The sequence below is a fragment of the Asterias rubens genome, chromosome 7 (genome assembly GCF_902459465.1).
Source record: "Asterias rubens chromosome 7, eAstRub1.3, whole genome shotgun sequence".
Lineage (NCBI taxonomy): Eukaryota > Metazoa > Echinodermata > Asteroidea > Forcipulatida > Asteriidae > Asterias > Asterias rubens.
Window position 1 is genome coordinate 19760777 of NC_047068.1, and position 25383 is coordinate 19786159.

Consider the following 25383-nt stretch of genomic DNA (forward strand, 5'->3'; position numbering starts at 1 on the left):
CCGACGAGGGGTACGAACAAAGTTTGTGATTGGTTGTTTTTTGAGAGGTCAAAGTTTATAATATTTGGCGCCACGGATGTCTTCATAAACATCGGGTTAGCGCTAAGCAGGATCATCGTATTTCGGCTTTAAGGTAACTTTTATGTAAAATGGCCGTTAAGGATCATTACAGTATAGATGACGCATTATTCATGTTTGTTTACAGGGCTATATTCCTGTAATTTGTGAGCCTTTCAAAACTTAAAAAGGGGCTTTCGTTTCGTACGATACCCCGACTCCGACATGCAACATAATACATATCCTGGTGTCATGTGTTTTCAAATTTCAGTAGGATAACAGAAAAATTGTTCACAATCAAAAACTGAAAGTTTTTTTTTCAAATCATCTATCCAATTTCTTTGCAATAACACTTACAGTTACACTTCATGGTGTAATATAATTTTTTAATTTTTGGTTTTACGTTGCGAGAGACAGTCCGCCATTATTTAACAGCGCTTATATGATATTGATATGCATGCACGACATTGGAGCAACGTCATATGTTTTCACACCTTTCATTGGTTGGTATTTTATTGAGTATTCAGAAGCTAGTATGGCGTGCAAAATAAATCAAAAATATTAATCAATTACTACTTAACAAATTTAATTACATTTTTGTCCTAAGGCATTATGGCTACTATATTAGAATCCAGAGATATCATTTATAATATAAGGCATGAAAGTAAAACACCCACCCCCTTGATGCACTCAGTCACACTTCATAACAATCCGTTTTCCCCCATTTCAGACCAGTAATGTTTGGTTTCAGGAGATAAGAAACCAATCTATGATATTTTCCCTTTAATGTAGACTTAATATTTATTACAGTATGCAGTAAATAAAAAATCACTTAAAATATTTTAATATTTTCCCCACATTTGCACACCATAGAATCCCAAATAGCAACCACCTCACGTGATCCATCTAGTGACTAAAGCAGAATGAAACTCAATCTAGCAGATAGTAATTTCGTTTTGAACTTTCGAGGTTGGATGATGTTTCTTTGACTCATTTGAATGTTGGCGTATTAATGCACTAGTGATTAGTACCAAAAATCAATCATTTTATAAATGTTTGAGCATAACCAACGACAGGAAACTTTAATCTCAGCATGATTAAGCCTGATGAAAATACAGACCGTGAGTAAACTGCATAGCTTCTGTCACCGGTGCACCTTGCACAATCTCGCAGTAAACGGGAATCAAAGTTGGGGACCGAAAACATATGAGGGTTGATAACGAAATGACGCTACGATACAAGATGCTCGTCGATCACTCAGCTCAGTACAGTCATTTGACCAGTTAGGGATCATTGACCGGTTCGGGATCACTTCAACTTTGCAATAACCAAATAATTATATCACTTCTCATTTTACCAATTTCTGTTGATAAATGTGAAGATTAACACCCATTAAACCAACAAACCCAAAATAAGGTGCCAAACATCGTCAGCAAATAAATTATGGCCGTTTTCCTGAAGGTTGTCTGCGAAATTGATCATTTTTTTGTTTAAACATGTTGGTTGAAAAACACTGTTAAAACTTCTTACCAATAGAATTTGAGTGCCGGGGCAAAAAATATTTATGTAAAATGATAAAATGTGTAAATACTTAGTTGCGATAACGTAACCCTCCTCCCGACGGCCGCCAGGCCGGAGGGTTACGAGTTTGTTTCAAGCGGAAACGGTTGATCTGGTCCAACACGTACAATTTTGACAGCTGTGCAGTCATCTTGTTTTTTTGAGGAGACAAAGTTACCAAAATCTTCTTTGGGGGGGGGGGGGGCAACTTACCCTTGACCAGTTCGGGATCACTCAACATTACATTGCGTCAAATGGTGCCGCACTAACTTTACTAAGTAAGGTAAAATCATACTACTGCAGTAGAAAGTTTATTTAGTTGATTTTGAGAAACATTACAAATTTTTGTAGATTATTTTTTTGTGTGAGAAAATTAAACTTGGAGGGGTCAATAATGCTTTTTAGGTTCGCTTCACTTTTTCATTTGCTTTGGCTGTTGTTTTGTGGTTTTGTCGCTGGGTTTTTGCGCTGCTATTGAAGACACTTGCATGACATTCACTAAAGAAAGGAAGTCCATGTCCATGCCAACACACCTCTGAAGTTTCGTGTCCTTGAGAGACAGTTTTATGAATGGGAGTATGGGTTTGCAATAAAGGGCGCTCTACTGATTCAGAATAGATTCAACTGATCCTGAACTGGTCAAACAGGTGACGATACTTTTCTCAAAGCCTCCTCAAGTGAACACTTGGTGAGTTGTATGTCATGTTTAGGTAAACTGATAAACTTTTTTGTTTAAGATATCAAAGAGATTGCAACAAAAAACAATGTGAATTCAAAAAGTGATCCAGAACTGGTCAAACGAATGTACTTTTCTCAGCGCTTTTCTCAGCAGTCAGGTCATGGAGCTATAAATAAAATAGATACATGGTCAGGCCAGACTACACATGAATGATACTGATTTCCCGGATTTAAATTATAGCTCGTACACTGATGAGCAGTCTAAATGCTAAATGACAGTCAGGAACTAGCTAGCACTTGATTGTGCTGTTCGTAAAGAGTGAGACCAGGAGACTGAGGCTGTTTGCATAGTTTTCCCTTCCTTCCCACCGCCTTCCCTTGATGGGAAGATCATCTAACCCTAACAATCCCTAACCCTACAAAATCAAACAGGCTAAAGTGTTGATAGATCAGGTATGGCCCACTTAGGATTGGGTGTTTGATTCTGTGGGGTTGTGTATCATTGCCATCTAGCAGTGCTGTTGAGATTTGATTGAATGGGTATGGTGGATGTGTCAAATGTAGTGTCTGGCATTGCTCTATCCTCAAAGGTCTACTGATGTGTAATTTTGTTTGAGTGGGGAAGGTTGAGGTGATTAGTATTAGGGTATGTGTGGGGATGGTGTGTGGCTTGTAGCAAACAAGTCACCAGGGTGACTGGTGGTAGTTAAGATTTATGTGTGCTTGTCCTTTTTTCTTGCCATAGGTCTTGGAAATGTTTACTTTGTAATAAACAATGCATAAGGCAGGTGGATGGACTCTGCCATTGAAATTGAGGTAGTTTCAAAAAGTAATTGTACTTTTTATTTGTTATTGTTATCTAAAAAAGCATATTTCACAAATTTGTATAAAATGTTACAAACAACAAAAAGGACAATGATGATCTATGAAGCTAACAGTGCGAAACCCAAGTTGAGCTTCAAATGAACTGAGCCCTAACAAAAGTTTACTCCACATAAAAAAATAGTGTACAGTGTACATACATAATTGTTTGATTATGTTGTATTAGGTACTCTGTGATTTCACTGATCTTTTTGTACACACACCATGTGTACACACTCCAACAAAATCAAACAAAGAAGGCCTGTTGGAGTTTGTTAGGTTGTGTATTCTCCCCTTTGAGCAGACTGTTTCATTTTGTTTGATTGGGTACAGTTCCCAGTACATGGTGGTAAAAGCTGTTATTACAAAGAAACAAACATTGCTGGACAAAGTTTCTGAAATTCTGTGTTCATGCCAGCAGTGCAGTGGGCAGCATGGGCAGTGCCATCAAATTTTCTTTTGTTATGAAATAAAATAATATTTTAGTCAGTCAAAAATGAGAATGAGATATTTCTTTTTTGTAAAATTGAGTGAGAAAGTGGTTGCAGGATACAGAAAGTTTTCCAACTGTTGAGGCACAAGACTAATCCCGGAGATCTACTTTTATTCATGTAAAAAAAAAAGAGTTCATATTGCAAACTTGAAATATTACGTCGTCACAAACTAGAATTTTTTTTGATGAATATGGAATAGCAGCGACTTGACCATTTTAGTTTGTTTTAAGTTTGTTGTCTTTTTTTGTTGATAAAAGTTTTATTAAAACAACTTGCATGTAAATTTTGGACATAGATGTTTGATATTCGTTTTGGTATTTACGACATTTCTCCTTTTTTTTATTTAGATAGATATTAATGGAGGTTGCTCAGCAGAGTCTGTGATGAGACTCGACGACATCGCACCAAATCCTGCAGACACTTCTCTTTTGGTCCAATGATTGGAATTATGAGTAGCCCGCCTAGCAAGGCCAGTTCTGGCCAGGTAAACATCATCTCATTGCAATAATAGATTAATCCCAACCACCCTACAATTCTGGCCATATCTCGTTGGGCCCCCCCTGCCCCCTTTCAATGTTGTTCCAATGTGTGGTCTTCTTCTACGTTACAGTCAACATTGAGCAGGGGGACGGAGGGCGGGGGAAACTTGTTTATTGTCAATGGGAAGTGGACAGGGAATGGTTTTGTTGACGATAGGAATGGGTGGCCCAAGGATTGTAGGGCCCACACACCATTCGCTCCTTGCATGGTCAGTCATTTGCGTGTAGAGCCTCAAATTGGAAACAGCAATGAACTCTATTATAAGTGTAGCGGTCATGGTTTTATTTTAAAAAAAGTGGTGGTATAAAACCAAGACCGTGTAATGACACTTTCATTCAAGTAACAATAATAATAGCTAATTGTATAGAATGAATTTCATAACTGAAAGAACTTGTGCTTTACAAAAAACAAAAGGCAAAGAGCAACAAATTAGCAAACAAAACACTAATATAATAGGCAAGCAGAAGGATTAAACTGAACAATAGGTAATAGAAAAAAAGTTTAAACGCACAATACATCAAGTGAATACACGCCTTCTGGGATTCCAGTGGGGATTAAGATGATATGTTGGACTGTTGACAGCCACAAATCTCTTGAGTGGTTCTCTGTATATCCTAACGTTAAAGGATCGTATCAGTCCGTTATTATGATGGCTGATTGTAAAAACTACAAGCTGAAAAATTACCTGCAAAGCTACTTCCTAATAACATTTAACATAAAAACTTTGTTTTGATTTGTTGTTTTAGCCACATGCAGATGAGGAGGGTGATGATGCAAACATTAAATCACCATCGAGCGGGGCAGTTAAGAACTCAACAATAACGTCTTTCTTTAAGCCAAAGACACCAAAGTTAAGCCCCGAAAACTGTGTTATTCATCCAGGTAAATCAAGGACTGCCCAAGAATCTGTCAGGACAGGAGATGATGAGTGTCAAAGGTTATTAAAGGTCAGTGGTGAAGGTCGGAAGGAGATTGGTGAGGAGCCAAGGAAAAATGACACTAAGAAAGCAAAGTCATGTGACACTTCCCAAAGAGGAGCCTCTGTCAAGCCTAATAAGCTTCAAAGGTCAAAGGTCACACACAGAGAGGACGAAGGTCAAAAAGCAATTGGTGAGGAGCCAAGGAAGAGTGATACTAAGAAAGGGAAGTCATGTGACACTTCCCAAAAAGGAGCCTCTGTCAAGCCTAATAAGCTTCACAGGTCAAAGGTCACACAGAGAGAGGAAAATATTGGCATCAAGCAGGCTAAGAGTGAGGCAAAAGCGGCAGAAGATGGGATACAAGCCTCAAAGCCTGAAGGAAAAGGCAGCCAACCTTCAAATAGAAATGAAGTCAATTATCCACGGAATTCAGCATTTGTCAAACAGGAAGAGAAGTCTTCAAAGAAACGGAAGAAGGAAGATGAGATGGACTCAAGTTTGGAGGATTTTGAGACTGATTCGAGGATGAAAAAAAGAGCCGCCCTGGAAGATGGAAAAACTAAAGATGCTAACCAGTCATCAGCAGTGTCTTCTGAAAAGGATATGATACTACCTAAATCAGAAGAAGTTTTGGATAAGAAAGAAGATGGTGGACCTTCAAAAATTATTTCATTCTTAGATTTCTTGAATGAATCTTTGGGGGAGGAGCAAACACCAAGTGCCCCTGTTTCATCAGACTGTGGAGTAGATTCTTGCGAAAGGGCCGATCCAGTTCAAGAACCAAACAGTCAATCAGACAGTTGTTTTGGAACTAAATCGCATGCTGGGAACGATGTCCAAGGTACTTCTGTAAAAGGCCCAAAGACTACCAAAAGGATCTCACCGGAGAAAAGTAAAATAAAAACTGCTGAATCCGACAAGAATGTACCAACCAAGAATAGTTCACGGAATAAACTGACTACTAAGAAGTCAAATAAAACAAATACACATAAGGAGTCAATAAAGAGCCTGAAGACTGTTGAAGAAAGTCCACATAGTAAACCCCTTACCATGAAAGAAACAGTAGTAAAAGAAGACAAGCATTCAATAGAAGACTCCTCAATGGGTCTATGTAATGACGACAGTGTGTTGACAATTTCTTATTCTGAGTTCTTAGATGATGGATCAAGCTGTACGCCAGCAAAGCAATCACAGCTTCCTTGTTTGTCCGCTAAGAAAAAAATTGTGAAAGTTGAGGCTGAAATCCACAACCAACCTCACTTGAATAGTTTGAGTGCTTCAGTTACAAGCGATACTAGTCTGATAGATTTGTGCCTTTCTCCTGAGGAAACGTCAAGCAAACACTCCAATGGGAGAACTTCTAACGTGGTTGTGAATATTTCAGATTTAGATCTGAGAATTGTTTGCACAGACGAGATATCAGCACCAACTACTTCTAAATCGAAAACAGTCTACAGCATCTTCCAGAAAAAAGGTCCCACAGAAAACCAAACAAAAACTGACTTGAGCACAAATTCAAAAGAAGAGGCGAAAGCTGAGCAAGAAATATCTCCTGTCAAACGTAAACGCGGACGACCAAGGAAAAAACCTCAAGATGTGGTTGCCAGTGAAGCAGATGATACAAATGATGTGAATCAAAAGAACAACGAACCTCTGACAAAAGAATTACCCCAAAAAACAAATAAGAAATCATCTAAGAAAGCTCTGTTTAATGATGAGACAGAGGCACAACTAACAGAAGAGGAGTTTGAAGGGGAAGTGAGCTTAAAGAGGAGTAAAAGGCAACAACTGACGAGAAGGAAGAGTATTGCTGCTGAGGGTAATGGAAAAAGATGTCATAAAAAGTCTTCTAAGGTTCCAGATTCGACTGTCATCACCTCTACACCAAAGTCAAAGAACAATAAGGTCAGGAAAACTCATTTTATTTTAATAGATTATTATTATACTTTTTAAGCCACAGATTTGCCCACAATTATAAATTGACATTGAAACAACATATGCTTTGAATCTTTGCAAAAGTATGTGCATGTAAGTGAATACAAAACCCAATGTGGTCCAGTGTTGGTTAGACTGCAGGACTTGCAATTACAAGGTTGTGGGTTCGAATCCGTCCGAGCTAACCGCTGATTTCAAATGACAAGTATTGTTGTCTACTTACTGATTCACAATATCTTGATTTGTGCAACTCACAATCATAGATATTAAACCCATGTTTGTGTTCTGAGAGAGATTGGTTGTTGCCGGCTTGATATTTGTATGGCTGTTGCCAGCTTGGTGTTCATATCCCCTTGTGGGATTTTGCCGAGTTCTTTTGATGGGAAGATCATCTAAACAAACAATAAACAGACAGTGTCTCCCTTGGTGAGGATACTAAGTGATCACAAACCCAAATAAAAAAAGTTTACTGATGGTACAATTTGAACACCTAAAACACCAATGCCCTTTTCTAATATTGCAGGAGATAAAAGCTCAGCAATTATTGCGGAGAGCTAAGTCTCGACAGAAGAACAAAGCCACTACGCCTCCATCCTGTGAAGTGAAAGAAATGGACCAATCCGCCATTAGTCGTCCACAGAGTGACAAGCAGCAGAAGGTGACAAAAGCGGCACAATTATTGCGTAGAGCGCATTCTCGACAGATACATAAAACCACTCCAGCCTGCAAAGTGACAAAAGTTGACGGATCTTCCAAGACGATTTCAAGGAATGATAATCAGAAGTTCTGTTCCTCGAGACAAACACCAGAAAAGGAAACTAAGAAGAAGAAACCAAGGGATCTGTCTGAAGTGTTAGGGAAGAAAGCGGTCGCCAAGAAAGAGGTCGTGGAGGACAATAAAGTAAAGCAAACAACAAAGCGGGTAACGGTGAAAGAAAAACCTCTTCCAGGAGAAGTTGAAGAGAAAAGAAAACGTAAGTTTATATTTTGACATGTATTGACCCATCAATGTAGAATTCGTCCAGTAGCATGTCCAACATCAAGACTAGAATACATGTTTGACTGTATTGTATGTCAAATGTGTATTTGACTGTTCTGCCAACTAGTGAGACAATTTAAATGAAATTTTCTGAAAGCATTCTCAAAAAATTCCCCAAACAACAAATTTTAACATTGATCCCAATTGTTTTCTTTGGTATCGACAGCAGTTGCCTTGGCATCCATGTTCACCAAGGAAGGACGACTTGCTCTCGCCAAAAAGCAGAAGTCCCAAGGGAGTTTGAACCTTGACCCCTGTGTGATATCCATGGAGGATGAGACGAGTAGGGACAGCGTTAGGAGCGAGAGCAGCGTGGATTGGGGAGATAGAGGGCTCAGCTCTGTCATCCTACGCAAGGAGAGTGATTGCGATCGTTACTACCCACCATTTCCAACAATCAGTCATGTATTTCAAATGGGTAAGGTTAAGGCTATTTTTGTATTTGGTTTGCTGTAACACCATGTGTGTATCTATTTGCCAGGTAGATTATCTTCTTTTGAGAACTTGTCTTGCTTTAAATTTTACTACCACTGAGTAGATTTTCGGAATTTGTGAGACTTCTTATTTCTGAAAAGAACTGTCCTGCTTCATTTTTCATCAATACTACCTGGGCGGGAAGGTGAAAAATAGACGGGGACTACTACTTTCGCTTTAGTGATTCGAGGGGAGTTCTCGTTATTAGCTTCACTACCGTGGAGTGAGTTCTAAGTGGTCTCAACGTTTTGACACGCTTGCTCTAGAGGAATTTAATCGTAAAGGGTTTTCATAGCCAGGACCTTGAAATAGGGCAGGCCTCGAAATAACTCATGGCACCCACATTAATCACCATGGTGCCCTGCAGTATTGCTGTGATGCCCTTGGCAAAGATTGCTACAAACTTACATTTTCCTCAAAGAAGTTTCCGGTGCCATGCTGTTCCTCATTGATGAGCGAAATTCATGGACTGATAGGGTGTCCAGACTTTCTTCGAATAAAGCAGGCCTCGAACTGCAGAGAGTTTCTCATATGGCTGAAAGATTTTCCAATGAAAGTGCTCTTTGCAAAATGAGAATGACCTTGCCCTCTGAAAGATGAAATTTTAAGGCCTGTAAATGGGGAGTATCGATAATTTGAAAGTGAAAATCTATGGACGACAAATATCAAATGTTCTTCTCTAACATTGTCATTCTTATCTTCTTCCCTAGATCAAGAAATGACAACCGACTTGAACTGGTGGAAACTGCCTGCTCCGAGGACTTTCGGAAAATTCTCAATTAAAGATGTCATTGTGCACTCAAGAGCCGGCCAGCGCCCTTTGAGACTTGGGGAGTTTTCCCTGTGCAGATGTATTGAAAGTGGTGTAGACGTGTCAAAGGTGAAACCCCTAAAACTATCAAAACAATTTTAGTTCTTTTCACATAACAGCAAAAGCATCATTTTGTAACATCCTAATGCATGTTATTATAACACACTGCTGTTTTGTATTGATGTTATATGCTTCATCACATATTTGAGAATGTAACATGAAAGCATATGGATTAAGAATATTGTCCGAGTCATTTTACTCAATCGTTTACACAAAATTCAGATTATTACACGCTTGACTGCATTTCCACCATACATGTCAAAATTTTGAACTGTTGAAAAGACCTCCAATATTGATCATATTAAAGCCATTGGACACTTTCGGTAAACAGTATTGTCCAAAGGCCCACTCTTCGTGTATCACAACTTATATATAAAATAACAAACCTGTGAAAATTTAGGCTCAACCGGTCATCGGAGTCGGGAGAAAATAACGGAAAAACCCACCCTTGTTTCCGCAAGTTTCGCCGTGTCATGACATGTGCTTACTAAAATCCAATATTCTCGATGTCGAGAATTGATAATATTGTTTTAATGTTTTCTCAAAAAGTAAAGCATTTCATGGAATAATATTTCAAGAGAAGTCTTTTACCATTACCATCTGTAAACCCTGTAAGTTATTTGTAAATCTGTGATTTTTTAATTGTTTTCTGTTCCGAAAGTGTAGAATGGCTTTAAGAGGAATTTGATGTTTTAGTTTCCAACATCTTTGCACACTAGTGTGACCTGTTGTTTGGAACATTGCATTGTATAATTGAACTATGCCTGAGTAGAAATTCCATATCAGACACGCTTGATCACTTTGCCAGGCAGTCATTCCTCATAAAAGTTGGTAATTCCTCAAGCAACATTTGTCTGTATCTGTAGCAGTTGTACTGTGGTTTTACAAAAAGATATTAACTGTTTCCCTAACTAATTACACTTTGCAGAGCTTTAGTGGTCACCGTGAGCTGGGCTATGATCTCCAGAGGTTAATCCTAAGCCAGATCAAGGAGGATAATCCACGGTTCCCGGTCAACAGGGTCTTCAAGCGTTACCTTGCTAAACGGAAAGGTGAAGCAGCATTGCCTAAAGTCAGTCAAGGTAAGGATTAGAACAGAGTTCCACCAAAACTTGTTTATGTTGGTCTTGGCAGACGATTCAGCATTTTACCTCCCTTGAGACTACCAACAACTTGGCCGGCCTAGCGAAATCGACCTCCTGTGGCGTGAGGCTGTAGGACGTGGACACAGGAGATCATGCGCGACGGACCCTTGCTGTCTCTGTGGTTGATTGATTGATTGATTTGAGACTACCAGGGGCCAATATCATGGCACTGCTTACCTTGGAATTATGCGCTAATGGCGCTCCCTTAAGCCTTTTTGTTTGTGTGGTTTAAGATTTCCACAAATGTTCCTTCTAAATACATTGCACATTCAAATGGAAGCAACCAACGGGCGTGGAATCACACAGGGGCCATGGCCTCTGTTGCCCTTTGTCTTGGCCGTGGTGCTTCTTTAACAGTTTCCCAATACATTGCACATTCAAATGGAAGCAACCAACGAGCCTGGAATCACACAGGGGTATGTTGCCTCTGTTGCCCCATGTCTTTCAACAGTTTTCCCATAGATTTTAAGATTTTGCAATAGTAGTGCACTTAGCAAAATGAAAGTGGTCTTGCCCCCCTCAAAGGTAAAATTCCAGGCCTGAGCTAAAGAACTGTTTCCATCACTGTCTTGTTGATATTGTTCTATTTCTTGCCTTTTCTGAGAAGCAGCCCCCAAACTAAAGAGTGGATTACAAGAAGACGCAGGGTTCACCAAGCTCAAGTCAGAGAAGCCGTCCTCGGCCAAACGCAAGTCAGACGTCCCAGAGCAGCGAGAGAATTCCAAGCGGAGGAAAGTCTCACAGCAAGACTCGGCGGAGAACTCTGAAACAGGAGTCGTCCAGAGGATACGATTAAGGAGAAGAAGTAGTAGATGGGTCATTAAGGGTGAGGAAGAAAACAATTGTTCTTGGTTTTGTTAACAAGTCCCTCAAGCGGCAGGCCCCCATAAAAAGGAGCCATGTTGTATCTGTGTTTTTAACAACTTAAACCATCATGCAACCAGGAGAAACTCAACTATATATCAATATCACTCAGATACTGATTCTATTTTGATATCAATATCACTGGTTTCACTTTTTTAATCATACCACAAATATCAATATTTATTTGCTTGAAGTTTCTTTTAAAGAGGATGTTTAATTGTCATGAGAGCAATATGGTTGTGTTCATTTAAATACACTTTCTGGTTAGCACCAGAAACTGGTTTCTCATGGAAACTGTTTTCCCAAAATGTCACATCATCTATGATGGTGCCAGGCAAGTTTCATTTGGAAAATTTTTAAAAATTCATTGGATTATTGCAATTTTGCACCACGGACAAGAACAGCTCAAACAGGGAGGCTACGGCCTCTGAAGCCCCCAGGAAGGCCTTTCTAGTTTTGCCTTTGTCCTGAAGACGATCCGAACGTACTGATCGACACCTTGACTCATTAATCACTGGTTCTTTTAAGAACCAACACTACTCAAAAGAGAAATTCACTTGTTACCGCAAACCTCTCTTAGTTTTCACTTCTTATTTTTCACATGTTAGATGATGATGAAGAAGAAGAAGAAAAGAAAGAAGACGTCGCCAAGAAGTCAAAGCTCAGAAGAAGTTCCCGGGAGCCGCAGCTGGTAGCCAGTAGCAACGGAGATCACAATGATGGTGGTGCAAAGAATGGAAGGGCTTTAAGGACAAGGAAAGGGAAGAATACAGCCAAGGATACAGCAGGGAAGGATGGGAAGAAAGAAGGAATCACCAAAATGGACGAAGCAAAGATTCAGGAAAATCAAACTGGTAAGAATCTTTGTTTAAAGGCAAAGTAACACTCTTTAATCAAGGTTGCTGGCATAAACCTTTTTTTTTTGCCAACACTCTTGAGTTTGACAAGCTCAAATTCTCAATCCGTAGTTTGTATATGATGGGCCAGTGAAAAGATTGAGCCATATAATATGTTTCTACCTTAACACCCATGCGTTAAGCATTGTAGTATATGCGTTAAGCATTGTAGTATACATACTAGCTCGGGCTTATACTAATTCTGTAGAAAAAAAAACATTCTTCGGTCAAGTCACTCGTGTGGAATTCAAACCCACAACCTTTTTTAGCAAAACGTAATTACAATTGTTTTTTGTTCCCATCAAGACAAGCTAGCTAGCCTTGCATGGACAGAGAAGTACCAGCCAGCGTGCAGTGCTGAAATGATCGGCAACGCAGCAGCTATGAAACGTCTGTCTGGATGGATGATGGAATGGAAGAAGAGAACAGCGAGAATTAAGAAGAAGATGAAAAAACAGCGAGGCAGACAACAGAACAAGGCATTCCTTGGTGAGTACTGAGTTGAGACTGACAGTGATTCAAAATGTCAGGGCCCAATTTCATTGCTCTACTTACCATAATCAAAGAATCTGTGTTTACCGAAGCAGGGAATTCTGCGCTTATACATCTATTGTATTTCATGTTTTGGCAGGGATGATGATAAAAAACACAAGTGCTCTTATCCGTTCAGCCATGACACGCCACAATTTAGCATTGAGAGGGATGAGAAACTTTCCTTCCTAAGTGATTATGATGATAACAGAGCTCTACTTCCAATTTTATAACTCATTTTATACATGTTTGTCATAGTTTTGCCGGCAGAGGATAGTGACAGTGATTTTGACATTTGGAGTGACAGTGACAATAGTGACAGTGATAACGATGACGATTCTCTTGGTAATTCCATGATGCTTACTGGTCCTACTGGGTGTGGAAAGACGGCTGCTGTGTATGCATGCGCAAGGGAACTCGGCTTCAAGGTAAAACTAAACAGTCAACCTGTTATTATTTCTTGCTAAAGGATCATTTCAAATACCCTCACTCTCCTGTTTAAAGACACTGGACTCTATTGGTAATAAGCTATTTGTGAGTTAAATTTGAATAATGTCTGGTACAATGACTTGCTTAGTTACAATGCACCCTTTACATTTGAATTCCTCAGACTATCGATACAGTTGCTACACCACGTGATTAGGGGCAAGGTTTTGTTTAGCAACCTTCGGATGAGAAAACCCTAGTACCATTGTGTCATACACATCCATTCAGAATTGTGTATAGGTGTTCACTGTCTCTTCTGTAATTACGCAAACACTTGCCCCTGATCACTTGGCGTAGCAACTGTCTCAAAAGTCAGAGGAATTCAAAAGTAAGCGGTGCATCGTAACTAAGCGAGTCATTGTACCAGACTTTATTCAAATCTAACTCGCAAATGGCTTATTGTCAAAGACCAGCCTCTCACTCTGTGTATCTCAATATATGCATAAAATAACGAACCTGTGAAAAAAATTGAACTCAATTGGTTGCGAGATAATAATGAAGGAAGAAACACCCCTTGTCACACGAAGTTGTATACTTTCAGATGCTTGATTTCGAGACCTCAATATCTAATTCTGAGGTCTCGAAATCAAATTTCTTCTTTCTCGGAAACTACTTTACTTTAGAGGGAGCCGTTTCTCACAATGTTTAATACTATCAACAGCTCCCCATTACCCCTTACCAAGTAAGTTTTTATGCTAATAATTATTTTGTGTAATAACCAATAGTGTCCACTGCCTTTAAAGGGAAGGCATTTGGTAATCACTCCTCAAATTAATTTCAACAAGAAAACTTCTTTGGTGAGATGTACTACAGCTTTCGATAGGATGAAGCATTTTGAGAAACATTTTCTTTTAAAAGTAATGCGATAATGGAAAAGAAGAAGACAAATATTATCCCCTGAAATTTGAATCTGAGAAATATTACTGTCAGAAACGAATCTTAGATTGTGTATTCCAATTGTGGATTTGTCTTCCTTTGGGACATAACTGCTTTTCTTGCTACCTTTTGAAATGAAAGTTTCACAGGTTAGATTTATTGTATAATCTACATTTATATAACAATAAAACGACCAAATAGTTCCTAAAACCAAATGTATGCTGTGCCTTTAAAAATGAACATAAAAGAAAGTTGCTTTGAAAAATTAATTTGTATTAAGTTTCAGAAGTAAACTCTCTTTGGTTCTGCAGGTATTTGAGGTGAACGCATCTTCCAAGCGCACCGGGAGGCAGATACTGGCTGACCTAGGAGAAGCTACCCAATCACATCATCTCTCAACAAATCACTATGGCAACAACAACAGCTCCCTGAAGAGTTTCTTTCCATCCAAGTCCCCGTCGAAGACTGGCGACAAGAAGGAAGTGAAGAAGGCTACACCTATCCCAAAAGCCTTTGCAGCTTTTTACAAAGCTGGAGCCAAGGCTACATCAGCCAATCAGAACACCAAAACAAGCAAAGGTGATTATAAACAACTCTTTTTTTTTTCAAAGACTCCTTTACCAACAAACTTTTTTTCTTCATTTCGAGCCTCTGGTGTTTCAGTTGAATTGTTGTAGTGAGTGTTCATTCCTGTAACACCCAAGACTAGATGAATGGTTGCTGCCCATGTTTTCAGAAAGTTTGATATTAATTGTAAAGTCACAACTCTGTAGCGCTAATAGATAATAGTTTTGCATCAGGGATTAAGAACATAATTTGATTTTGCCCTTACATCAATGATTATTAAGCACTGTATACTCACATGAAAATCACTCGCATGGGATTTGAACCCACGACCTTTGCATTGTTAGAGCAAATGTCTTACTACTAGACCACCGAGCTGGTTCGTTGGCTAGTGGCAGTTCAAACCCTATGTGTTCCCAGGTCAAAATTCCAGTTGAACCTAGTTAACTGGGGTCAACTGGTTCAACTGGATAGTGATCAAACTCATCCATTTTCCATATTAATCAACTGGTTTGGACTAGGTTTAACTGTGTTCAACTAGGTTGAAATTATAAACCAGTTGGTCTCTGTCCATTTTCCATATTAAACCAACTGGTTTTAACTGTGTTTAACTAGTTTATCAACTGGTTTCAACTAGTTCCAGTTAAACCCAGTTTAACTAGGTTCAACTGGAATTTCGACCTGGGTTAGCAGTGGGTACTGCAATCATCTTGGGTTCGATTCCTACCTGAGTGATTTGCCTGTAGAAGCAACTTCAGAACGTAAAACATTATGGTTTGTATTGGCCTCATACTTATCGGTACTTGGCCCATGCAGCTGGTTTACATTTTAGGCAATATTTCTGCTTTTGAAAACAATAATATTTACCTATAAACTTTCTTTGAATTGTTGAATAATTTCTGCAGGGAAGTGTTTTACATTTTTGTATTACTTTTTATCAAAATTCAGCTACAAACGAGACTGCCAAGAAGGCGCAAAACAAAACGAAGCCTGGACCAAAAAGCAAGGAAGCTACAAACCAGAAACAACCAGCGGCGATCTCAAACGCTACAGAGAGTGTATCAGAACAACGACTAACCAGCACCTCACTTATTCTGTTTGAAGATGTAAGTATTGCACATAAGTTCATGCCAGGCATGGCATTCCATTCTGTCAAGTTTACATGTAGGACCACTTGCTGTCAGGAAAAGGCTTATTTTTTTTACAGGAAATTATTTGAGGCACCAAGGTCGTTTACAGAAGGTTATGGTAAAATACTTCTCTTGAAATATTATTCCATGAAATGCTTTTCTTTTTGAGAAAACATTAACAAAATATAAATTCTTGATAACGAGAATTACAGATTTATTTTAAATACATGTCATAACACGGAAACAAGGGTGGGTTTTCATGTTATTTTCTCCCGACTCCGTTTTTCACAGGTTTGTTATTTTATATAGAATTTGTGATACAGGAAGTGTGGGCCTTGGACAATACTGTTAACCGAAAGTGTCCAATGGCTTTAAAAAAAAGAAAAATTACCAGAGTGGGATTTGAACCTGTGGCTTTTGGAATAACGTTTTGGTGCTCTACCAACTGAGCCATCTAGCCTTAATGTTGGCGGCCTCCCTATTTTCTCAGTATTTTTGGTTGGAGGTGCTAGTCAGAATTTATTAGTAATCACCCTGGGAAACAGCAGCAGAGTGACCACCTCAAGGGGAAGCAACTTGTTATTTCAAATGTAAAGGGAAAGGGACTGGGTAAATTTTAAATAGTTTTGGGTTGAACAAAGACAAATTTACTAGACTGGGACTTGAATCTGAGACCTGCCGACTCTCTACAAGCTGAGCTATCTAGCCCCATGTTGGTGGTCTCCCTATTTTGTTTTCTTTGTTTTGGTGCCAGTCACAAGCTATTCAACCATATAGCCAAGGATCACACCCATGTTTCTAATGCAACCAGGGAAGTGGCCGGAAATGGATCACCAGTCTTTGTTAAACCCCAAATTATGATAAGAAAGTGCCACATGTTTTTAATTACCCATAGTTTTGTCCATGTTTACATTCGTGGGCAAATCCAGTACTTTTCATGTCATGAAGTTTCCTTCAAGTTCATAATTTTGCTTCTCCTAGGTGGATGTTGTATTTGATGAAGACAAAGGATTCTTGTCTGCTATTAACACCTTCATGAAGACAACAAAGCGACCAATCATACTAACGACATCGGGTAAGACATTTTACTTTTTTCTGCTTTCATTATTTTAAAGGGTCTTTGTACCTTTTTGTAGGACAAAAAACACAATGTCCACAGATTTACATTAAACTTACACAGTTTGAAGATAATGATAGTAGAAAGCTTCCCTTAAAAAATATTACTTGCTGAGGTGCTGTAGTTTTTGAGAAAATGAACAATGTCATGAAAATAATTTTCGTCTCGGTGATCATGAGACGGAAATTATTTTAGCATGTAAAAACTTGTTTTGATGACATTGCTTTACTCATTTCTCAAAAAGTACAGCACCTCCGCAACTAATATTTTAAGGTACGCTTTCTACTATCATTGTCTTCAAGCGGTGTAAGTATAATTTAAATTTGTTAACTTTGTGTTACAAAAAGTACCCAAATCCTTTAAATCAAATTAGAGATTTGTTAGACATCAAAATCTTGACATCATGGACACCTACCCTTGGTTTTGGTGGCTTACAGGAGCACCATGTGATGATGATTTTTTTGGAATGACGTTTTTGGAAGAAGTCAATGACTTGAAAAGAGTCAAAAGGTTTATAGTAAATGGACTGCACCAGTGTACTTGAGTCATCGCCCAGAGACTGATGGGATGTAGGGCGGAGTAGCTGTTTATTTAGAGTCATCACTTTGATCATGTTATATTTTTTACAGATTCACATTTCTCGGAGGCATTTGAAGAGTGCTGCGAAATGGTTACATTCCATAAACCACCTTCTGTAAGTATTGGGTTTCATTTGTTATCATACTGTAATCGTTTCATGCTGTTAAAGAGTGTCCTGGCATAATACCAAGGCCCATTTCCAGTAAACATGCCCAGCAGAAAGTCCCTGCATTGTAACATCTGATAGGTTCTGGGTGTAGAGTTAGAGCAAAACAAGGCCTGCAAGCCCTTTTCATGAATGTTTTCATTCACAACTTTGATCCATTAGGCAGGCAAGCCTCTATAATAGCAGGTCTAAATTTCGTTCTTGAAGGGCGACAATAATTTTCCTCTGGTATGGGGCACTTCTATGACTGAGGACAATTTACTTTTGTACTGGATCTTTTCAAAGGGCACAACAGCAAAAGCACAGGGCACCTTGGGTGCTCTGGGTGCCATTGAGGCCTGATATAGTTACTATGTGAGCTTTTTATGCTTTTCAATTACATGTTGTCTGCTCAGATTTATATGGCCATTAATGGCAATTTCATATACATAATAAACAAAAGGTTCTTAAAGGCAGTGGACACTAATGGTAGTTACTCAAAAAAATTGTAGTATAAAACACTGTGAGAAACGGCTCTCTCTGAAGTAACATAGTTTTCGAGAAAGAAGTAATTTTCCACGAATTTGGTTTCGAGACCTCATATTTAGAATTTGAGGTCTCAAAATCAAGCATCTGAAAGAACACAACTTCGTGTGACCAGGTTTTCTTTCTTTCATTATTATCTTGCAATTTCGACAACCAATTGAGCTCAAATTTTCACAGGTTTTTTACCTGGTGTATATGCTGAGATACACCAAGTGAGAAAACTGGTCTTTGACAATTACCAATAGTGTCCAGGGTCTTTAAATGAAAAATTCACATTGGGAAAAAAAGTCAAAACGAATACTTTGATGAGACTCTTCATCAATAAACCCAATGTACCAGATGCTTCAATATATGCAAAAGCGGTTTCACAAATCCTCAAAGTTCTAAGCAGATGAACATAAAACAAATGTTCTACTTTATTTTTCACTTGCCCTTGTTTCCTGTTAAACCTCATGTCTTTCTTTCACTCACATCAATTAGTCGCTACTAGCAACGCATCTTCAGCTACTCTGTCTCGCAGAGAACATCTACGCTTCTCATGCCAACCTGAAGCATGTTGTGTCACTCCTTGACCGAGATGTGCGCCGGTGCTGGTTGACGACGCAGTATTGGGCCATCTCAGGGGCTGGACGAATCACTCGCAGTGTCCGGATAGTGGATCCTCAAGCTCAAGATAAAACACTGGATAAAGAATCTGTGGTAACAAAGACCAAAGAGCCTACAGAATGTACAGTACAGAGCGGCTGTTTCGAGAGCTTACTAGGATTGTGCAATTTGACCTCTGTGAATGGTGAAATTATGGCAATGTTGAAGGTAAGATCTGGAAATCCTTCTAAATATTATTATAGCCCGCAGTAGTTGCTGTGAATGACGAAATTCTCTTAAGTAGACACTGTGCTTTGGATATGTTGGTCATTTGATGAATCAGGTAGCTTCCTTGGCTTATTATTGACCCCCTTGTTAGGCCAGCATTTTGTCTTCAAGAAGGCAAGGCCATTTCCATTTTGCAAAGGACATTTCCATTGGAAAATCTTAAAGTCTATGGGTTAATTTTGAAGGGACCATAATGCCAAGACCTTGAACTTTGTTCTTGCAGGGGCAAAGCAAGTTTCCTTTGTTGGAAATTCAGGGTCAGAACAAATTTTTTAGAGTACGGGGGCGTGGTCAATGCAATCAAACATTCCTTCCGTAATGTACTGAATGGAGAAACCTCAGAAATTGTTCGCCCTTTTTTACCATTTAATTTTGAGACTTTGTTGATGGACATAAAGGGCTCCACCTGTCTGTACAGTGTTTTCACCTCCAGCAAAAAAGTTGTGCACAAGTTTATTGTTAAATGGGAAGAAAAAATTTGCGTGATTTTTCCGATTCCTAAATGGCACATTTTCTGTGGTTTACCCTTTAACTGCACATGTGACACCAAGTTACGTTGGTTCCAGTTTAGATTGGTGCATAGAATTCTGGCTGTAAACTCCTTTCTTTCTAAAATTGGTCAGAAGAATTCTAATCTGTGTACTTTTTGTAAAATGGAAGAAGAGACACTAGTCCACTTGTTTTGTAATTGCAAGGTGTCTCTGTATTTTTGGCGTCAGATAAAACACTGGTTGACTAATACACTGAACATTGACATTAATTTTGACAACACGACCAAGCTGTTTGGTGTCCTTAATAGAAAATGGTCTGCTCTCAATTTAATTCTCATTCTTTGCCGTTTTCATATTTATCGAATGAAGATGAACGACAGAAAGCCCTCATTTGTTCTTATCAAAAAGGAAATAAATCATTATTTTGTAATGGAAAAAATGATCTTTGTTAAAAATAACAACTTAGATAAGTTCAATACCAAATGGGAGCCTTTTGTATTGCTATGTACCAACTAAATGCCTTGCATAATCATCAAACTTCCTGTTTTTGCAATTTGCCATTTCTCTCTTAGTATCGTTCTATAAGTAGTTGGTTTTACCAGTAGTTTGTATAGCTTTGTACATTGAAGAAACTTGAATAAATTTTCCCCTCCAGGAAAAAAAATAAAAAAAGTTTCCTTTGGTAAGTGGTGCTTCTATGAGGAAAACTTCAATTGTATTTTAACTTTGCAAAGGGCACCACAGCAAAAGCACAGAACACCACGGCAATTGCTGTGTTAGTGTCATGGGTAAATTCGAGGCCTGCCTTGTTTTCTTATAGAAAAATTGTTTAGTTAAACAAACTCAGAAAAATAGTGTACTGCTCAGAGTGTAATCTTAGGTTTCTTTTTTTTACATACAGGCACATAATCTTTTGTCTGTCCATGTGAGAGCCAGTGCTGCTAAGATATTCCACAAGGAAGGCGACACTTGTCTGCTGTTCAACCACGTGGACTCTTTGCTGCCACGGGCAAACTGTAAACAATATGCAAATCAGGGAATCACCATTGACCAATCACAGACGGCCAATGAAGTACAGGCAACCAATCAGAGAACTCATCAGGTCTTAAACTACAAGCTGGTCACATCGCTGGCTGCATTTGCAGACGACATATCCTTCATGGATTCCCATTTTTACTCTCAACATGATGGCAAGAAACTTAACGGCGAGGGCTGGTGGACCTCCCACACCAAACCAAGTATCACACTTGAATCTTCAGAAACGGACGTCTGTATCGCCGTGCCAGAGGAAACCACTGCCTCACTGCGGGGATATCTAGAAGTCACTAGCTTTGATCGATGCTGTAGGAAGTACAGAGAGGTCGCTAAGCAGTTTGAATCCTTGGACACGCCATCAAACAGTTTCTCCAACACGCATGACGTTCCAGCAAATATCGACAGCCGTCTCAAATTCAAACAGGAGGACCTCACAAAATGGTAAATAGTTTGATCTACTATAGTTTGTTTTTACCCTTACACAGTACACCAATGTACAAACTGTATACTCAGTACTTTCCCAGGAACTGTGAAAAAAATCCAGATGCAAATTAGTGAGATTGGAACCCAAGACCTTTGTATTGCTAGAGCAGATGTCTTGCCACTAGACCATCGAGCTAGCCCAGTGGCTAGAGGCAGTGAATCCTATATGTTAGCAGCGGGTACCGCAACCATTTAATAGAAGTTAGTTTTTGCATAGAGTGTAGCGGCCGAGTGGTTAAGAGCATTGAATTCAAATTCTGATGCTTAGTCACCGGAGTGTGGGTTTGAATCCAGGTGGTGACACTTGTCCTTGAGCAAGATACTTTACTATAATTGCTTCTCTTAACCCAGAGGTATAAATGGGTACCCGCGAGGGTAGAGGTCAATATTGTGAATGAAAAAGCCTTCGGAGCGCCATGGCAGCTCGGGGCTGTATACTCCCTATTGGGAGCTGCAAAAGATTAAAGGGATGTTATTGGCCCAATGACCAGGGGACTATAAATGTAAAGCCTATAAATGTAAAGCGCATTGATACGGTTTATTTTTTACAGCCCTAATTTCAACTTCAGGACCGGATATTAATAAATTTTGTGTTTTCTTAATCTCTCAGTCCAGAGATGTACTCCACCATTGTGAGCAGACTGCCTTTGAACACCCACTGTAACCACCATGCTGTTGCAATGGATTATCTGCCTATACTTAGATGCATATGCAGGTCGGAGAAGCTCAGGGAAGAATTGAAGATTAAAAGGAGGTAAGTTGTGTTCAAATAATAAAAACTTATTTTGTTTTTGCGGGGTGTTGGTTCTGAAAAAAAAAACAGTGCTTGGTAACTCTAATTTCGATCAGCATAATCTGATCTTCTTCAGGAGAATATAATATAAAAGATGTTAAATCGGGGATGAAGAATATTAATTACAAATTTTTTTTACCCATACACCAATGTGTGTACTAGCACTGTATACTCCGTACTTTCCCCGAGTCCTGTGACTAAAAATATCACAGGTATGTTACTCGGGTGGGATTCGAACCCACGACCTTGCAATCTTAGAGCAGTGTCTTACCAACTATGCTAGCGAGGTTGCCCGGTAGCAAGAGGCAGTTCAAATCCTATGTTCAGGAGAAAAGGTGTTTTTTTAAATCGGCCGCATGCTTTGGTGTTATGCAACAAATTGTACAAGTTGTGACTGTATCCTGCTCATTCTGCTAAGCAGAAAGGTTTATCATTATTTTCTGCTTAAGCAGCTCTAAGAAGTAGGGCCCAGAGTATAATTTTGCATGACTGCTCTAATTTCATTCAGCCTGTTTACTGTTAAGCAGATATTTGTGCTTGCTCCAGCAGAACAACATTAAACTAAAGTGTATTTTTCATTTCCATTTGTTAAACCCCACATCTTATTTTCAAAAACGATCATAAATATTTGACAGTGTGTGTAGGTATTCACATTGGATTTGCATTGTTGCGTCACTCATCTGCTTATAAGAACAGCTAACATGCTTTTATCCTAAGCTGGGGCCAATTTCATAGAGCTGCTTAAGCAAAAATCTTGCTTAAGCACGAAAATAGCTCGCTTATTTTGATACTGGCAAAAAATTCATGCAATACACATTGCTTGTGACTGGTATTTAGCTGTTGTTTGCTTAACATACCAAATGAGTGGAGTCTTGGCCGGTAATCTGATTTTACTAAGCAAGGATTTTTTTGCTTAAGCAAAAATTTGTGCTTAAGCAGCTCTATGAAATTGGGCCCTGATTGTGAGCAGTGCTTATGAAATGTTAACTACGCTTAGGGTTGACCCATAAAGATAAAATGTTATGCCAAAGTTAATTAGGTATATTTTTCTTTTTCAGGTTCTTGCATTACTTGGAGTCTCTCTCACTCAATATCAAGCATACAGACCGGATTGCTCTGTGCAGCATCATGGAACGATCACCAAGACCACATTGTGAAGATGAGAGGATAGCTAAACTTGAGGCATGAATTGTGTAACACAAGGGAGACATTGCCTTTGGATCGGTCGAGTTGGTCCATGAAAAAGCTTTTGAAACCAATTGTTTATAAAATGCATATGGTTAGAAAGATGTCTTAAAAGTAGAGTGGAAAATAGAATTAGCTGTTGCAAACAACTTACCAACCAAATGGACCGAGAGTGTAAATGCAAAAAAAAATTAGAATATAATAATCCACACAAGCATGCCTCGAAACTGCATGGTTTCCATTTTTTTGGCGTCAAAAGCTTGACTCCATAAAATGGTTCACCGTGTATTTGGAAAACCGTGCTGTTTCGAGTCATATTTGTGTGGAAAACTATATTCTACTTTTAAAACATCTTTCGAACCATATGCAATTTATAACAAACAGTTTTCATGGGCCAACTCCCCGATCCAAGGCAAATGTCCCTTTAAAGTGCACTACCAAGTGTACTCATTAAAGGGGCTGAGAAATAGTTTTGGATTTGAACAAAGACTACTTTACTCTAGCGGGATTTGAACCAACGACCTCCGGATTAATGTATCGGTGCTCTACCAACTGAGCTATCCAGCTCTATGTTAAAGATGCTATGTCAGATTTTTGGCCGATTTGACCCAAAAATTTCGATTTAAAATTTAATAGGTATTTTGATGGGGGTCGAGAAAGTTACAAGCTTTCATTTGAGCCATTGATCCCGACAATATATCACGTGACCAATTCTTATGTTTTTTATAAGAAACGTTTTAAATTTTTGTCATGGTTCCTGACCATTAAAAGTAAAAGTTAAACTTTTTTTCGATAGCGGGTGATACTCTTTGAAATATCATTCACTCAAACAAATATTTTTTTTAATGTTTGGGGCCAAAAATCTGACATATCATCTTTAAGTAGGATTTGAAACTTTTCATGGTGGAAGTACGATGTAGTAAGGTTTGCGGTAACACTATGTAATGATTGATTTCAACTCAATGTTGAAAACTGCTGTGTAGCGCGGGATCACAACCAAGTTTAAATGCAGTGGACACTATTGGTAATTACTCAGAATAATTATTAGCATAAAACCTTACTTGGTGACGAGTAATGAGGAGAGGTTGATAGTATAAAACGTTGTGAGAAACGGCTCCCTCTGAAGTGACATAGTTTTTGAGAAAGAAGTAATTTTTCATGAATTTGATATCGAGACCTCTGAGATTTAGATTTTTAGGTCTCGAAATCAACCATCCCAAAGTACATAATTATTATTATTTCGTAACTTCGACGACCAATTGAGCTCAAATTTTCACAGGTATGTTATTTTATGCATATGTTGAGATACACCAAGTGAGAAGACTGGTCATTGACAATTACCAATAGTGTCCAGTGTCTTTAAGATATACAACCTGGGAAGCGGCAGCCAGGTAATCAGAAATCTCAGACTTTTATCTGAATTCAGACTTTGTAAAAGTTAGCCTCGTGAAGAAAATCAGTCATTATTTTGTATGAAGAAGTCCTGCTGTTTCATCAGTGCTGTGGACAAGTGTTCCTAAAAGCCAGTGCTTTTACAGTGCAATCAAAACTCCAGGGGCTACTGGGTGCAAATGCCACCATTTCGTCATAATTTGGATCCTAGTTTTATACTTTTTTTTTCAGGTATGACTCTCACCCATTGTTTCAGTAAAATAACAACGATTTGTTACCCTTATGGTACGTTAGGCTCTTCCTTAATCTACTTCCATTTTAAACCAATTTTGATCAAGTTTTCTGTAAAGAATCAATGTTGTGTATACTGCACAGAATTTTGTGTGAAATTTAATATAAAAGAAAATAATCTTTACTTACATGTATTTTAAATAATTGTTTTTGTATAACGGCTTATAGGAGTGAGTTTAGAAATAAATTAATTTTGTTGTTGTCTTTGGAAATTAAGGTATAAATGCCTTAGTGAAGATTTATTTCAATAAATTTATAACATGACACCATACCACCAACTGTTGAGAAATGAAGCATCTCAATTCACAACAATAAGGATTGTTTGTTTTAATAAACCTTTAAATTTGAGGTCTCTGTAGTAGAAGAACACCACCCCCCCCCTCCCTCACCCCGCGAAACACTTTGTTAACTTCAAGCCCTGCCATTTCCACACACTGAAAATGAGGACTGTGAGTAGCCATGGTGTTTGCTTAAACCTACTCCCAATGGGGGGTCGGCCAATTCCCGGGACATAGCTGGGGGTTTGCCTGGG

At 38.7% G+C, this 25383-nt stretch overlaps 1 protein-coding gene across 4 annotated transcripts; it reads left to right on the top strand.

The window, feature by feature from the left end:
- Positions 1 to 47: 47 nt before the first annotated feature.
- Positions 48 to 23260, top strand: LOC117292533 (ATPase family AAA domain-containing protein 5-like). Of its 4 annotated transcripts, none has more exons than XM_033774615.1 (19): positions 48 to 133; positions 3998 to 4134; positions 4937 to 7015; positions 7569 to 8019; positions 8251 to 8502; positions 9269 to 9438; positions 10358 to 10511; positions 11182 to 11400; positions 12047 to 12292; positions 12641 to 12823; positions 13124 to 13293; positions 14539 to 14806; positions 15740 to 15897; positions 16903 to 16996; positions 17668 to 17732; positions 18789 to 19121; positions 20574 to 21148; positions 21801 to 21944; positions 23042 to 23260. In XM_033774615.1, exons 2-19 carry the CDS (start codon positions 4087 to 4089, stop codon positions 23169 to 23171), a joined length of 5739 nt encoding a protein of 1912 aa, XP_033630506.1. In that variant the 5' UTR covers positions 48 to 133; positions 3998 to 4086; the 3' UTR covers positions 23172 to 23260. The 4 variants fall into 4 exon arrangements, with proteins under 4 accessions (XP_033630506.1, XP_033630508.1, XP_033630509.1 ...); XM_033774617.1 differs by having other exon boundaries at positions 11185 to 11400; XM_033774618.1 differs by having other exon boundaries at positions 8254 to 8502.
- The last annotated feature ends 2123 nt before the right edge of the window (positions 23261 to 25383 follow it).

Bases quoted from the DNA above. Each gene is read 5' to 3' on its own strand.
- LOC117292533 (XM_033774615.1), top strand. From the start codon at position 4,087: ATGATTGGAATTATGAGTAGCCCGCCTAGCAAGGCCAGTTCTGGCCAG. The intron at 12,824-13,123 runs GTGAGTACTGAG...TGTTTGTCATAG, and splicing joins ACAGAACAAGGCATTCCTTG to TTTTGCCGGCAGAGGATAGT. The intron at 17,733-18,788 runs GTAAGTATTGGG...CACATCAATTAG, and splicing joins CATTCCATAAACCACCTTCT to TCGCTACTAGCAACGCATCT.